This window comes from Takifugu flavidus, chromosome 18 (assembly GCF_003711565.1).
Source record: "Takifugu flavidus isolate HTHZ2018 chromosome 18, ASM371156v2, whole genome shotgun sequence".
Classification (NCBI taxonomy): Eukaryota; Metazoa; Chordata; class Actinopteri; order Tetraodontiformes; family Tetraodontidae; genus Takifugu; species Takifugu flavidus.
Genome location: NC_079537.1, coordinates 10,137,213 through 10,150,958, shown reverse-complemented (window position 1 = coordinate 10,150,958; position 13,746 = coordinate 10,137,213). Strand labels below are relative to the sequence as shown.

General features: G+C 46.4%; 3 protein-coding genes across 4 annotated transcripts; 2 read left to right on the top strand and 1 right to left on the bottom strand.

Moving 5' to 3' along the window:
• Positions 1–41: 41 nt before the first annotated feature.
• On the bottom strand, positions 42–5,224 carry tubg1 (tubulin, gamma 1). The gene is made up of 11 exons (XM_057014945.1): positions 5,041–5,224; positions 4,588–4,700; positions 4,231–4,398; positions 4,077–4,145; positions 3,172–3,251; positions 2,973–3,099; positions 1,947–2,033; positions 1,563–1,712; positions 1,328–1,480; positions 1,086–1,247; positions 42–975 (listed from the first exon to the last, which is right to left on the bottom strand). The coding sequence occupies exons 1-11, from the start codon at positions 5,087–5,089 to the stop codon at positions 778–780; spliced, it is 1,356 nt and encodes a 451-aa protein (XP_056870925.1). The 5' UTR covers positions 5,090–5,224; the 3' UTR covers positions 42–777.
• A 667-nt stretch (positions 5,225–5,891) lies between these two features.
• Positions 5,892–11,047, top strand: retreg3 (reticulophagy regulator family member 3). Of its 2 annotated transcripts, XM_057014942.1 has the most exons (10): positions 5,892–5,999; positions 6,221–6,484; positions 7,283–7,389; positions 7,599–7,629; positions 7,719–7,845; positions 7,961–8,045; positions 8,526–8,663; positions 8,771–8,850; positions 9,026–9,158; positions 9,248–11,047. In XM_057014942.1, exons 2-10 carry the CDS (start codon positions 6,249–6,251, stop codon positions 9,775–9,777), a joined length of 1,467 nt encoding a protein of 488 aa, XP_056870922.1. In that variant the 5' UTR covers positions 5,892–5,999; positions 6,221–6,248; the 3' UTR covers positions 9,778–11,047. The 2 variants fall into 2 exon arrangements, with proteins under 2 accessions (XP_056870922.1, XP_056870921.1); XM_057014941.1 differs by having other exon boundaries at positions 5,918–6,484.
• Positions 11,048–11,466: 419 nt separating this feature from the next.
• On the top strand, positions 11,467–13,539 carry psmc3ip (PSMC3 interacting protein). The gene is made up of 8 exons (XM_057014984.1): positions 11,467–11,882; positions 12,137–12,237; positions 12,305–12,394; positions 12,492–12,603; positions 12,753–12,898; positions 12,981–13,034; positions 13,117–13,176; positions 13,251–13,539. Exons 1-8 carry the CDS (start codon positions 11,864–11,866, stop codon positions 13,305–13,307), a joined length of 639 nt encoding a protein of 212 aa, XP_056870964.1. The 5' UTR covers positions 11,467–11,863; the 3' UTR covers positions 13,308–13,539.
• The last annotated feature ends 207 nt before the right edge of the window (positions 13,540–13,746 follow it).

The window sequence follows — 13,746 nt, the reverse complement described above, 5'->3', positions numbered from 1 at the left end:
TCCACCAATGAACCAGTAGATTGTATTTAAAATTCCAAATGTGACGTAAACATTTGTTTATTCGGCATTTTACACAGGTCCAACAAGCAAAGCAACTTAAGAGACACAAGGCAGAGATTGACAGGCAAGGAGGCGTCACCCTGGCAACTAGGACAGCGGTCCCGCATCGGTTCTGGCTCGAGTCCAACTACAAGTTTACTATCTTGTCAGTCAACTTTACCATCGATGCGTCCGTCAAACCTGCTCAAATTAAACAAGGCAACTGAATTTTTTTGAAACCTGGAAAACAACAGCACCAAAACTAAAGACCTTTACTCTGTAGAAAAATAGACAGAACTGAGGCAACATCTTTTCTTGCATTGCTGGAAATGGGCAGTTCGGGCTCACAGAAGAGAATTGGAAAGATGACTATCGAGGGACATTAGGGACAGGTTATACTGGTGCTCTTCGCACCAAGTAGGCTGCAACAACTTCACCTAAGAAGATGGAAACTGGGGTTTGACAATTCCCAGTAAGTGACACAATCCAGACAAAGTTTTTGGCTAATATAACTCTGGACGTCAGTATTCATTTATCAGGCTAACCCTGTATTTATGTGATACACACACACTACTGTTACATGCTAGACCAAGCCAATAAATACCATTGTGGAGACGCAGATTTAAAGAATTCTGTCCATTTGTCAACCAGGTATAGAAAATATGCTGCTGAGTGGACATAATTAATGTGAACTGAGTGGAAGGAGATATTCTGTGTGGAGCAGAGGAAAGAGTCTGTTTATTGTTCTTGTGTTCCCCAGGAAATATAGTCAGGCCGCGTAGCTGCGCTGTACTCCTCCACCAGCTGCTGGACGACTTCACGAGAGTCGTCCAGCTCGTCAAAGTTGTCCTTGAAAATGTCCTCCTTGCGGAACTGCTCCAGGAAGGCCTCGCGTTTCCGCAGCTTGTCATACTGCCGACTGGTCCTCTCGAACAACTGCGGCGCAGCCAGGAGACGCATCAGTGCTAAATCCAGTACTCAGAATAACTTCAACTCAATTCATGACCCCCCCCAGCTGCTAAAAATAGAAAAAGAGCCCCACTTACAGAGGAGATACTTGTGTGATTGGCCATCATCAAACCGCTGACTCGGTGGGCCGACGGCAGGTACGGGGACCTCCTCGACAAGGCCACCTGGATGCTGGCGGGACCCCAGGGAATGAAACTGGCAAGTTTTCTCTCCCGAATCCTTTGGAGACTTTTGTGCACCTGTCCAAGAGTGAGTCAGAACCAGTGAAGGAGCCGACGCCGCCATGCGCGTGGCCAAGAAGGAGGCGCCGCGTTCCTACCTGCGTGGGATCCACCTCGCCCTGGATGATGTTGAGGATGGCGATGTAGCAGTGGCTGGGCTGCCTCTCCCTCCCTGTGGAAACCATCACGTTCTTGGGCTGCAGAAGCCTCCTCATCACGTCCAGAACCGTGGTTTTCCTGACACTTGCAACCTGAAAGGAGTTGCATTAACCACCAGGCCGTCGTTTTAAATCAAAGCCACAGTACGGTAGGAAAGCCTCAGCTTCCACTCACAGACTGGTCAGTGGTCAGTGGCGTGTACCCAGTCATGAGGAAGTGGAGGCGGGGTGTCGGGATGAGGGACGCGATCAGGCCGATCAGGTCATTGTTCATGTAGCCGGGGTAGCGCAGAGTGGTTGTGCTCGCCGACATGATGGTGGAAACCTGCGGAAACATTGAACACCGCCTTTAAATTCAATCCCGTGGGACAAAAACAGCCAATTTAGAACTACATGGACATGAAAAGTAGAAGAATTACTTATGCGTTAAGCGCAATAACGGCCGCCATTTTAACCGATCTGAATTCAGATCAGCTCCAGCAGCACCTGAGCAGATGACGCTCCGCCTGCTGCGAGAAACGGGCCTCCGATACCAGAAAAAATATCGCCGTTCGCTCACCAGCTGATTGATCTGGGAGAAGGAGGGATTCTGGATGTGCAGCCTGTCGGTGGCGATGCGATTTAAAGCCGTGTTGTCCAACACCACCTGACGTAAAAACACACAGAGACGGAACCTGAAGAGAGAAACTGGAGCAAGAGGGTTACGGGACCAGGAAGGTCTTAAAGACCAACACAGTGTGCTGCTGTTAGAAAAAGCGGATTAGAAAAGGCAGACTGTAGAGACAGAACAGGGGGACCAATTGTTGGGCAGATTCTATTAGCCCTGCGGCTAATTGAATCAGCATCAGGCCCTTACACAAAACCCCAGAGGAAGGAGGTATTAGGAGGGGAAACCCCATTAGACTGGTGGGGCATCTGAACCCAATAGAATCAAAATATGTTACTTTTATTGCTTCCCCGCATGAAAAAACAAAATAGCTTTTTTAAACGCGTGGAATCACTAAATTAGCATAAGAGCCATCAAGAGCGTTAATTGATGATAAAAGTGCCTTTGGAAACTCAGTGTAATGTCACAAACTTCAGTTTTGGAGATGAATACGACAAACCACAACTTGTTTTATATAATTGAATGAATTACTGATGGTTGTGGTTTCAGGCTTTAGTTTATCACGCTGGATTCACATTTAGCGTGAAACTGGTTTTCTGACGCCGTCATTAGCGCCCGTAATGATCCTCGGAGCCTTAATCCTATTTAACTGATGCCAGGGCTGCACTCCTTTCATGTCTTAACACGTTCTGACACATGGGGGAGAATTTCCTTGGCTGCTGCCATTCACGTCAGAGCGGGGAAGGACAAATTTGTTTAACAAGTCTGACGTCACATCCTAATTTTATTAGCTAAATTTGATTTTGTTTCCTGGTTCAGCTGACTTGCAGTGGAAACATTTAGTGTTATACCGTGACAACGGTCCCAGGACTTTTCCAGGGGGGAGGGGTGATTTACGAGGTGATTTAGGGGTTTGGCTGGACAAAGCAAAGACACAAAGGGATTAATTAACCCTCATTATTCAGCGCCGCGGCTCACCACGCAGTCTGCGTTCTGAGTGAGCCTCTTCAGCGTGAGCAGCGAGTTGTATGGCTGAACGACCACGTCGCTCATCTCGTCCTGGTTCGGGAAGACAGAGTAAGTCTGTACCAGCTTCTTTGGATACCTGAGGGGGGGGAGATACACACTGTGATTCTTGATTTTAAAACCTGATGAGAAAAACCAGTGTGTTTTCAACCTGTCGTTGAGTTTCTCCAGGAGATACGATCCCAGTCCTGAGCCGGTCCCCCCAGCAATAGAATGACACAAGACGAACCCCTGCAAAGACGCCTCAGTTATTCTCAGCGACATCGTCTGGCTGCAGCACGGGCCATACGTGCAGGCAGCGCGCCGTGTGTGGGTGAGCAAACACTTCTCCTCCTACAGCAAGTATTTATATAAACGGGAGCAGCTCCACCTCACAGTTACCCCAACGCAGCCCTGTAATACCTGCCTTCTACCCTTGCCCAGCTATTATCACCAGACGTTCTGCACAGCACACCACGCCCTGCCAACACACACACACACACACTACAGCACAGCCCACCGATCTAGGAGTGCACACAGGAGCGCACGTGCTCAATAGTAATGTGGGGTCATGATGTGAACACATTAGAGAAATTGCAGACCTCTGCGGGGAAATGAAAGTTGTTTCATAGGAGGCTGGGTTCTAAATAAAAGTTCCCAAAAGGCACCAAGAATATTACCAAGGCTGTTCTAAGGCTTTGCTTGGTTCTTGATTACAGCCAACAGGACCATTGAACATGGCCCGATTTATTTTTGGAAGTGTTTCACCGCAACAAAGTACAAGTTTCTGAATAAAAGTTGCGTACTCTTCATACCGTACATTCATACCAGCTGGGCAGAAACTTACCAGAGAAGCAAAAGTGTCACGAACTAAATTAGCATGATGCAAAATGACAAAGATACAGAAAACAACCATGGAGACATTCTGCAGAACCTGTGTTCATCACATCGGTTCATGCTGTTTCTCTGAAGATAGAATCGGGGAATTAACCAGTACGTAGAATCCCCCCCACATTCTTACATCAAATCACTGTTAACTTGGTTATTTTAAGAATTCCCAGCTCCAGAAAAACCCACCTCCAGGCTGTCGCTTCCATCCGCTTCTCGGTCAATGATGTCAAAGATATCTTCCTGGATTTTTTTGCCCTAGAAAGGAAAAAGGCCCCATTTTAAACCCACTCTCACCACTATTACTTGCATGGGACTAAATAAAGCAATTGCCAGCGCTCACCTGCGAGTATCCACTAGCCCAGTTGTTCCCGGCACCCCCGCCGTGCTCAGAGAGGTAGATGTTCTCTGGATTGTACAGGTTTGCATAAGGTGAGTTGAGAATGGAGTGAATCACCCTTGGCTCCAGATCCAGGAGCACCGCTCGGGGGATGTAGTGCTCATCATCAGCCTGTGCAGAGCAGCATCACAGGTTTTACCGTACACGGGATAACTACGCCACCTAGTGGCGACACATGTTGTTGCAAATAAAGCGCCAGAGGGGGAAGAAACTAAAGAGTGTAAAGACAGAAATGCTTGGTTTGTTCGTCCCTGGGGAGGTGAAAATGGCACTGAGGCAGACAGGGTTTAGATGGGTCACCTGGTAGAAGAACACATCCTTTCTGTCGGTCCCTTCAGTTGCGAACTCCTCAACGATCCCCTCAGGACTGATGCCGTGCTCGGCACACAACTGCTTCCAAAACTCAAATCCAACTGCAAACACAGATACGAAAATGAAGGCGATAAAATGAACAAGTTTATGCTCCTGACAGCCACCGTTATACAAAGCGCACTGCGGATAGCTATGACCCATTTGTTATAACATTATCTCTGGTAAAAACACCAGATATGTCAAGTCAGTCAAGACATACTAAGTTGCTTTGCACTCTTTAATTTACATACTTGAAAAAAAGTGATTTAAACAAGCCAACAATGACTCGTGAGATGACTAAAAGCGTATCATCTTAGCAAGCTAATTTAACGCCACAGTTTGGACTAACATCACAAGGATTCTAATCATATGAACGGAGAAATCCTCCCGTTTTCCACGTACTTTGATTTCCACACTGGCCCAGCTGGAGCGTTATTATTTCCCGCGGCATGTTGTTTTAATCTTGCGCTTATTTAGCCAGTACGCAAGCTAATGACCAGCTAAATAACACAAAAATACCCAAACTGCTTCGCACCAGCCTGCTTCTTCCCGCTTGGTGCTGATGTGACGCGGGGGCGACTTCTTCTACCACACCGACGGTGGAGAATACCGCCCCCTGCTGTAGCGGAGGAGCCAGGTTTTGTTTGATATTGCAACAACAGTATATGACGGCTGGTTGTATAAATATTTCACCACAACCTCAGACTGAAGTCTATTTTATCTGGTTTGAACCAGCGTTCTATATTCAATACCTTAATAATATGTTGTGTGAACTCATGAAGATCCGGTGAATGTGTAGTTTCATGAGCTCAGTCCCCTCAAGTGGAAATGTTTTGCAATTACGTCTACGAATAAAAGTATTAAAATGTGTTTATTTCATTTTATTTTTGTAGATAATCTTTCATTTATGCTCTGAAATCGGCGATACGGTACACACTCAATGCAAAAAATGAAAGCCGCAGAAGATGGACGGAAAGAGCCAGGCATTGTTGCAATTATAATAATGTAAATAAAAGGCTTGCACTCGTAATAAACGTAAAAAAAACTATATATTTGATAAGCAAACGTGACAATCGATGTCACGAAATTATGTTTTCCGAGCTTCTGCCCTCTTGTGGCCACACTTGATAACTACATGTGAAACCTCCGACTGTTAGTCAGGTTTACCATGATGCTATATTACTGCATTTCCGGTTGGGCTACTCAAAATAAAATGCTTTCGTTTTCTATTCCACCTGAACGCAACGTGACACAGGGACTCTAGCGGCTTGTGATTGGACCGTTACGGCTCAGAAAAACAGGATACGCCATATTGTTACCTTTCGAAGACAGAACTACAGTTCTGCAAAAATGACAGAATAGTTAAGTGTCATCTTGGGTTATGGACGTATTCTCTTTACATTTAACGGCATTGGCGCTTCTAATGTTGGCAGATGATTTGTGTTAAACGCTAAGACAGTTTAATCTGGTGTCACTAGCTGTTAGCTTGGAACCTCGTTAGCATTACACTCGGTCTGTGGAGCGATGTTGTGAATGAAGCTGTATCGACTCCCTTAAACTCACTTAAGTGCTTCATGTACAGACTTTCTTTACAAACGGGATTCGCTAAAATGACGCACGCCGGTGCAACAAACGAAGTGTTGGCCGGGGAGTGCTCGGCGAGTGTGTGCCCGAGAAGTCGACCATGCTCCGGCGAGAGAGACAGTCAGGTCCGGGCTGTCAAAGCTGCGCTCCAGTCCAGGCTTGGACCCTACGAGCCCGTCCTGACCTACCTCCAGTCCGTCCTCGTCTGGGAAAGACCCATTCAGTGTGTGTTCCTCTACACTGTGGTCAACCTTGTGTTTTGGTAAGCGTCGGCTGGTGTTGGTGAAAACCCTGATTTCACTGTTACCGTTGTCATTTATCCATCTACGTGTTGTAAGAGTCTATTTTCGGGGCTGTTTTTCAGGGGGGGTGAAAACAGGTGGTGCCTTCATATAATGAGATGTTTCACCTGTCAATTCAAGCAGCCACAGATGGTCCTGACACTATTTATACTTGTTTCTGCCGTTGATCCACCTGACCTTTTCTGGTTTAAAATGGCTGCAGTTGATGGCAGGAAAGAGACGCATTTGTGAAAGTTAAAGTTTATGCTTTTAAACCTTCGGATTTCATTTGATACTGGTATGCAAGGTTGCTCACGCTGCCATCCCTTTAATTGTCTTTGCACACTCACAATGGTGCGGAATAGTTTCTGCATGGATTGGTGCATTCATGCGACGCTTATGCATGAATCAACAACACAGAGAAGAGTCACAGATGAGCGGTTAATGAGGACCCCCCCCTCCATAACGTGACACCCTGAATGGCTCAAAAGGATCACACGGTAAAGTCATGCAGCTCCGGCCCGAACATCATAAACCCACCCTGGAAACAAACTCTTTCTTGGGTTAATCTCTAACCGGTAACTGGCAGCAGAGTTGCTGCGCAAAGCCAAATTTCTGTTTGCGTTGATGGGAAGTCGCTCCTCACGTCACGCCACCGAATGTGAACGCGTGGAAGGAAGCAGGAACCGTCAGGAAATCTGCGCCGAACCGCTTTGTTAAGGTTTCTGACGGAGGATTAGAAGTGCTTTGTGCTCACCTGCTTTTATTTTGCCGTGCAGGTTCTTCGCCCTGACGTCACTGCGCCTGCTGTGCCTGCTGGCGTCCGCGTTGGCTGTGCTCGTGTGTGTTGATACCTGGAGGAATAAGATCTGGCCACAGATTAGAGGTGCTACAAATTGTTTCTTCAGAGACTCTTGATATCTGTCCAGCTCAGTCTAACATGCCCTGATTAGTTTCCCCTCACCTTTCCCCCATTTTGTGGTTTTATATATAGATTAACAAGCGTTTCTTCATGGTCGGGCAGTTTTCTTAACATAGCAAATTCTCTGGAGATGTGATGAATGTTTCTCTCTCTGTTTTTCCTTCATCTCACAGTCCGAAAACTGGATGAGCCAGAAAATGAGAGGTTTGTTACTTTAAGTGCAATTGGGACTGAAAAATGGCGCCGTTGGTGGCGGTGCAGTCACTGACGGGTGCTTTTCTCTCCCGGTGTAGCTGGGGTCTGGTGCAGCCGGGCGTCCTCAGCGTGCCTGAATTGTGCCACCACGTAGCTGAGGCCTGGGTCAGCGCCACAGTCCTGGCGTCCTGCCTGCTCAAGTACAAACAAGAAAACCCCGGAAAGGTAAAGATCAGACGCTAACTGGGAAACGTACATGTGATTTACTCATTTGAGGCGTTTAAGGTACGAAATGCTTCATTTAACTGACGTGATTCCGTGCGTGTTGTTGCTCTGTCAGTTCTGCGTCCTGACCTGTGGAGCCTTCTCCGGCCTGGCCGTGGTTGGACGCCACGTTACTGGATTGGTGCTCTCCTACTCTGCTGGTGAGACTCACACGTGTGCGACTGCTGTGCCAGGTTCTTTTGCAGGAGGGGCAGTGAAGGAACACCCCGACTGCTTCTGTTAAAAAATGCACGAGCGGTGAAAGCGGATCTTTGGGGCCCCGCTAGCGGGGGCCTAGACTCTGGTGATTACCGTTGGGGACGAGGCACAGACGGAGGGATGGAGCGGAGCCAAGCAAAGAGCTCAGGAGGTCACACTGCGACCAAGCTAATCTCCAAGCCTCCACCTTGTACAGTCAGAGACCACGGGGAGAGGCGAGAGGGCTGCCAAAATCTGCTGACGTCAGCAGGTCATATGACAACGGGGGGTCCAGAGTAACCGTCTCAGGAACACACCACTGTTCTGCTGGAGCCACAGACACCCCGATTCAGACTTCCTAGCTCAAATTCACCATGCTCGCTCTCTTGTCCTGCCTTGTTCAACAGCCTGCTTCTTTTCTTCAAACTCTTCTGTCCCTGTAGTCTGGGCGACTCTCCTGGCCCCTCTGGGAGTGTACCACAGAGTGTTCCAGAATGTGTGTGTGAGGCTGGAGCCGGCCCTGCAGCGGTTGGACTTCAGTGTTCGTGGCTACATGATGTCAAACCCTATAGATAATCAGTGTAAGTAGCGCGGCGGGATTTTTCCCCCCTGTCTCCAGTGAGGGTGGAGTCGGCTTATTTGCTGTGTGTGTGTGTGTGTGTGTGTGTGTGTGTGTGTGTGTGTGTAGTCCTGCGGAGGCCCATCGCTGGTGCAGCCTCAGGTGATGCCACTGACAGTGAGGAGGAGCTGGCTGCTTTCTGTCCTCAGGTTAGTGTGGTTTCATATTTTATTCGCAAACACTAGCTAACATGGTGCCGTCGGTTCAGCTAATTTTAGTGTTGAGTCGCTGCTTCAAGGATTTCACCTGATCTGCTGCGTCCGACATCTGCTTGGTTTGGGGGGGGTGTTTAACTGTGAAGCTCTCACCACCCTGCTTTCCCAGTTTGATGACAGCGAGGACGGGAAGGAGCTGGCGATGACCGACTCCGAGCACTCTGACGCCGAAGTGTCCTTCACAGAAAATGGAACCTTTAACCTGTCGCGGGGTCAGACGCCGCTCACTGAGGGCTCTGAAGGTGGGAGACGAGGACTGGGCCACGCTGATTGTCCGTCGTGGTCTCCTTTGCCTCTGAATTCTCAGTCTTCTGCTCTGTGTGGTGTTCAGATCTCGACAGGCACAGCGAGGAGTCCTTTGCTCAGGACCTTGCAGAGTTCCCCTCCATTAACCCCGACGCCACCCTGATGGATGATGACGATGACACCAGCATAGGGCTGCCCAGTCTTGGTCCATCCGGACTTGCTAGTCACCGGGCTTCAGTGCTGGATGTCGAGGGTCACCTGGATTCAGACCAGGACGATTTCGACGCCGAGCTTTCTTTCAGCAGTCGGGCGGCCGTCTCTGATTTCTCTGGCGACCTGGCTGGAGTGATCGCCAGCAACATGATCCAAGCGGCGCTGCTGGGGGCGATGCAGCCTCGACCTCCTACGACCCAGAGGAGAGAGGTGGCCACCCAGCGCAGCTACCGCAAGATCTCCAGCTCCGAGCTGGATACAGACTTGGATGGGGAGGACTTTGAGATGCTGGACCAGGCGGAACTGCACCAGATGGATCCGCTTGGAGGAGGAGAACGGGGGAGGCGGGGAGAAGGTCAGGGGTCAAACTTCCTGTCCAGCCTGCTGGGTAAACCACAGTAAAGCGTGTGTGAGGAAGAGATAATTTTAGATCTTCTGATTGGCATCACTGTGAATTATTATACGTTCTCTCCCTTAATCCCAGTCATCCAGAACATCTTGTATATGTAGGATTAGCAATAGAAGATGCAGAGATGAAGCCTACAGAGGAACCAGCACACTGCAGCGTTGCACCCACAGTCTACCAGGGTACTTGTTACACAGGGCTATTTCACGTGGGACCAACCCCGACCTTCCCGTTGGCCCGTCCGAGCCATCTTTCCTCGGTGACAACATGATGGAACTCTTCTAGATTCCTTACACAGTCAAATTTTACTTTTTCTTTTTTTCCAGGTCCATTGAGTTAAACAACAGCAATTTAAGTTTTTTTTTAATCATATAGGCCTGACCCTTGGAACAACCTAATAGTAAAGAAATGACAAAAAAAGACACGAGGGCTTTTAAAAGTTCACGTTCGGCTGTTGTTATTTCCATCGATAAAAAACGATCACTCGATGAGTCCTGGTGCTTTTTCATTCATTCAGAACTCTTTTCTGTTCCCGAGGAGAACGTTTTGGTCTTCTAGCAGCCCTGAAGAAAAAGATTTGCTTGTCTTGTATAAAGTTTCCAGTGGTGTCCATGTTTATACCTCAACCGTACCCTCAGCCGATGGTTTTACAGATTAAGCATTTATAATTTTCTTGTTTAGTCTCCTATTTTTAATTCAGGCCGACAGTTTTTAACTCAAAAGTCAAACAAATGATCTTTACATTTGTAAAAAAAAAAAAGACTTGAAAGTCACGTGTTAAGATAAACCCTATACTATAAGTGTTTGGGTGTAAAGAATTGAAAGTGTGTGTGCTATTTTTTTAAAAGTACAGAGTTGATCAGGGCTTTGCAGTGAGCTACAGCTGAGATTTATTGAAATCCTTTATAAAAAATGTCCTAAAACTGCTGTTTTCAGTTGCTCTTTTCCCAGGACACCATAATAGCTGTAGAACAAAGTAATAGATGAGCATAATATAAGAAGAATTGCTGGATTGAAATAGAAAAACTGCACTGATTTAAAGGAGGTCACTGCTGACCTGCTGAGTCCAAATGGAGACAGAAGTGACCGTGCTGTGTTCCGTTTGGAAATGTATAAACCAATGGGATCTCTCTTTAGTCCTGTCCATTATCCATGAGGGTCATTTCTTCAGTAGTCGGTTTGATAATCTGATGCATTCCTTTGCAATTGCTTTTGATATGTTTTGTTGTGCAAATCATTGAATAAAATGTTTACTTTTAAGCATCATTTCATGTGATAATTTATTTAGAAATCTATTTCAAAGGAAATATGAGACTTCAATGGCTGAACAAATACGAGAGGTTTGAGTTCTCTTTGAAGAAAATTAGACTTGAATATAACTCAAATAGTATGTGGAGCAAAATTACGGTAGTTTGTTGACCAAGTAATTTAATGGCAGATATAACAATAAGGGTTTGACTGAATCTATAAAATATAGTTTTTATATTTGTTTTAAGGAAATGGGGACTACATGTTTAGTCTTGGCAAAAGTTTTATTGATCAATGGAACTATACAACAGAACGTTCCTGATGAAGATGGTCGATTATTACATTTGGACGCCTCAATGACGGGTAAAAAACTACACTACCCACAATGCATTAATACGGCCCCTGATTGGTGGATTACGGTGAGCACTATCGGCCTTAGAAAAATAAGTAATATGTAAGCTTTTTTAATTGTTCGTTCGATTCTATTTACGGTTTGAGTTCGATTTTTTCCCCGACACACTTTTGATGGAAAAAAAATTGTGAAACAGGATTTTTTGACAACATTGTTTCCGGAAACAGACTCGTAGTGAAAAAGGGGGCGGTGACCGATGAGCTCTGACCCAAAGTTCCTACATTTCGCGCATAAAGTGCAAAAAACTCGAAAGTCTCGTTCGTATTTAGATTTAAACGGTTATTCTAAAATATTCAAAAGCTCGTCTCGAGGCTCATTCGGAGGAGATATCGGTGTAATTTGACGTCAACGGGTGAGCGTCGCAGTGACGACACTTTCGCGCGAAACTCGGTTGCAGGAGCTGAAGTGGACGTTAAGTTGAAATGAGCAAAAAGGACAACGGTACGTTTTTCGTTATTCCAGAAACACTTGAAACCCAACACCACTTAGATCCCAATGATTGAAAATAACCTAGCTCAGAGACAAACATTAGGCTCCACGTACAGCGCCGAACACAATAACACAACATGGACCGCACTAGCCTAGCTGTTGTATCCGGACTGCTATTGTGGTGCTACATCAGTTTTATGTAGCACTCTTAAGATGCCTACTATTCAAAGGAATTGTAGATCGGTTGATTTCCTCCTCACCCGCAGGCGCAGCAACCATCCTCGCCTATCTGAATGAGAAGAACCGGCCATACAGCGCCCAGGATGTCTTCTCCAATTTGCAGAAGCAGCATGGATTGGGAAAAACGGTGAGAAAACAGTCATACAAGTGTATTCAAAACTGGAAAAGGTGATTGCATATCTTTGATATTTCAGGCAGTTGTCAAAGCCATGGAGCTGCTGGCGCTAGAGGGAAAGATTAAGGAGAAGATCTATGGCAAGCAAAAGATTTATTTTGCTGATCAGGTTTGTCTCAGAAATGTTTGGCTGGATGAAGCTGCACCGGCTGTCTCTTACAAGTGTTTACCGGGGGAAACTGATTGCTAACAATCTTTCCCTAAAGGGTCAGTTCCGGGACGTGAAGGATGCTGATCTAAAAGAAATGGACTGTCAAATTTCGGAGCTGAGTGCAGAGGTCCAGTCCCTCAACCAGGGCTGCAAACAGCTGGATTCAGGTGAGCTATGCTGATCTCTGCAAGTTCACTTCATAGCAAGCTCTTCGGTCCGTTAGATGTTGCTCCAACCTCTGGAGAATAAGGATTTTTTGTTGCGGTGTGGTTGAAAGGGAACGCTGTCTGTGTTCGTATGTAATCTCTGTTTACAGAACTGAAGGAACTCACCAGCTCTCTGACAACAGAGGAACTTGTGTCTGAGATCCGGGAGCTGAAAGCGGAGTGTGCAGGGTACAGAGCACGCCTGGAGACGATCAAGTCGGCCACAAATCACGTGACACCAGAAGAGAGAGAAAAGGTCGGGGACAGCCCTATTACAGACATTGCAGTAGTTTCTCGTTCTGTTCGATGAAGAAAGCTTCAGATATTTTGATTTGCAGGTGTACAAGGAGCGGGAGGTATATGTAAAAGAGTGGCGAAAGAGGAAGAGATTGGTAATGCAGATACTTAAAAATGGCCACGATCCTAAATGCTAGTGTTCCCTACTCATTACGTTCTGTCTTTGGGCTCTCTCAGGCATCCGATATGATGAACGCCATCCTGGAAGGGTATCCGAAGAGCAAAAAAGAGTTTCTGGTAAGAACAAGAATCTCAGAAGACCGACTTCTTTGCCTCAGAGTACTAATTAAATATCTGTGGTGCCCTCACAGGATGAAGTTGGGGTGGAGACTGATGAAGAGTGTAAGGTGGTTGTTCCAAGCTCGTGAAAGAACAAGAACGTTTTGTCCATCCACTTCAGAAGCGTTCCTCTGAGAAATGTCAGGGTGGCCTGAGCCAGTGTGTTCCTAAACTGCAGCAGCCTTAAACAGGCTGATTTATTTATGCCGAAGCTCTAAAGGCCGAGGAGTCGACTTGTTCCTTTGTTTTTTGAGGTTCATCTTTGGTGGGATTTGTATATAAAACCTGTCCGTTGGTAAAGCCGCTGTTGTTTCACGATGACGTTAATTCCCTTTGTGTTCTTTCTTCCTCTTGGTTGTGAATAATCATTTGCATGTTTTCTTTGTACTACTGCACTGTTCCTCATTCATGCTGCTCCTTAAATCCAGGGAGATGTTTTGTCTCTTTCGTTTTGCTTCAATAGACACTGATGTGTTGTTAGATATTGTCCTGTCATTTTATTTACATTCTATTTTATTTCTACTGTTT

Coding starts and splice junctions, on each gene's coding strand:
- tubg1 (XM_057014945.1), bottom strand. CDS start 5,089: ATGCCGCGGGAAATAATAACGCTCCAGCTGGGCCAGTGTGGAAATCAA. Junction 3,100..3,171: donor CTGGAGAAACTCAACGACAG/GTTGAAAACACA, acceptor CCCCCCCCTCAG/GTATCCAAAGAAGCTGGTAC. Junction 976..1,085: donor ATCACACAAGTATCTCCTCT/GTAAGTGGGGCT, acceptor GCTGCGCCGCAG/TTGTTCGAGAGGACCAGTCG.
- retreg3 (XM_057014941.1), top strand. CDS start 6,213: ATGTACAGACTTTCTTTACAAACGGGATTCGCTAAAATGACGCACGCC. Junction 7,390..7,598: donor GATCTGGCCACAGATTAGAG/GTGCTACAAATT, acceptor TTCATCTCACAG/TCCGAAAACTGGATGAGCCA. Junction 9,159..9,247: donor GCTCACTGAGGGCTCTGAAG/GTGGGAGACGAG, acceptor TGTGGTGTTCAG/ATCTCGACAGGCACAGCGAG.
- psmc3ip (XM_057014984.1), top strand. Junction 12,238..12,304: donor AGCATGGATTGGGAAAAACG/GTGAGAAAACAG, acceptor TTGATATTTCAG/GCAGTTGTCAAAGCCATGGA. Junction 12,395..12,491: donor AGATTTATTTTGCTGATCAG/GTTTGTCTCAGA, acceptor CTTTCCCTAAAG/GGTCAGTTCCGGGACGTGAA.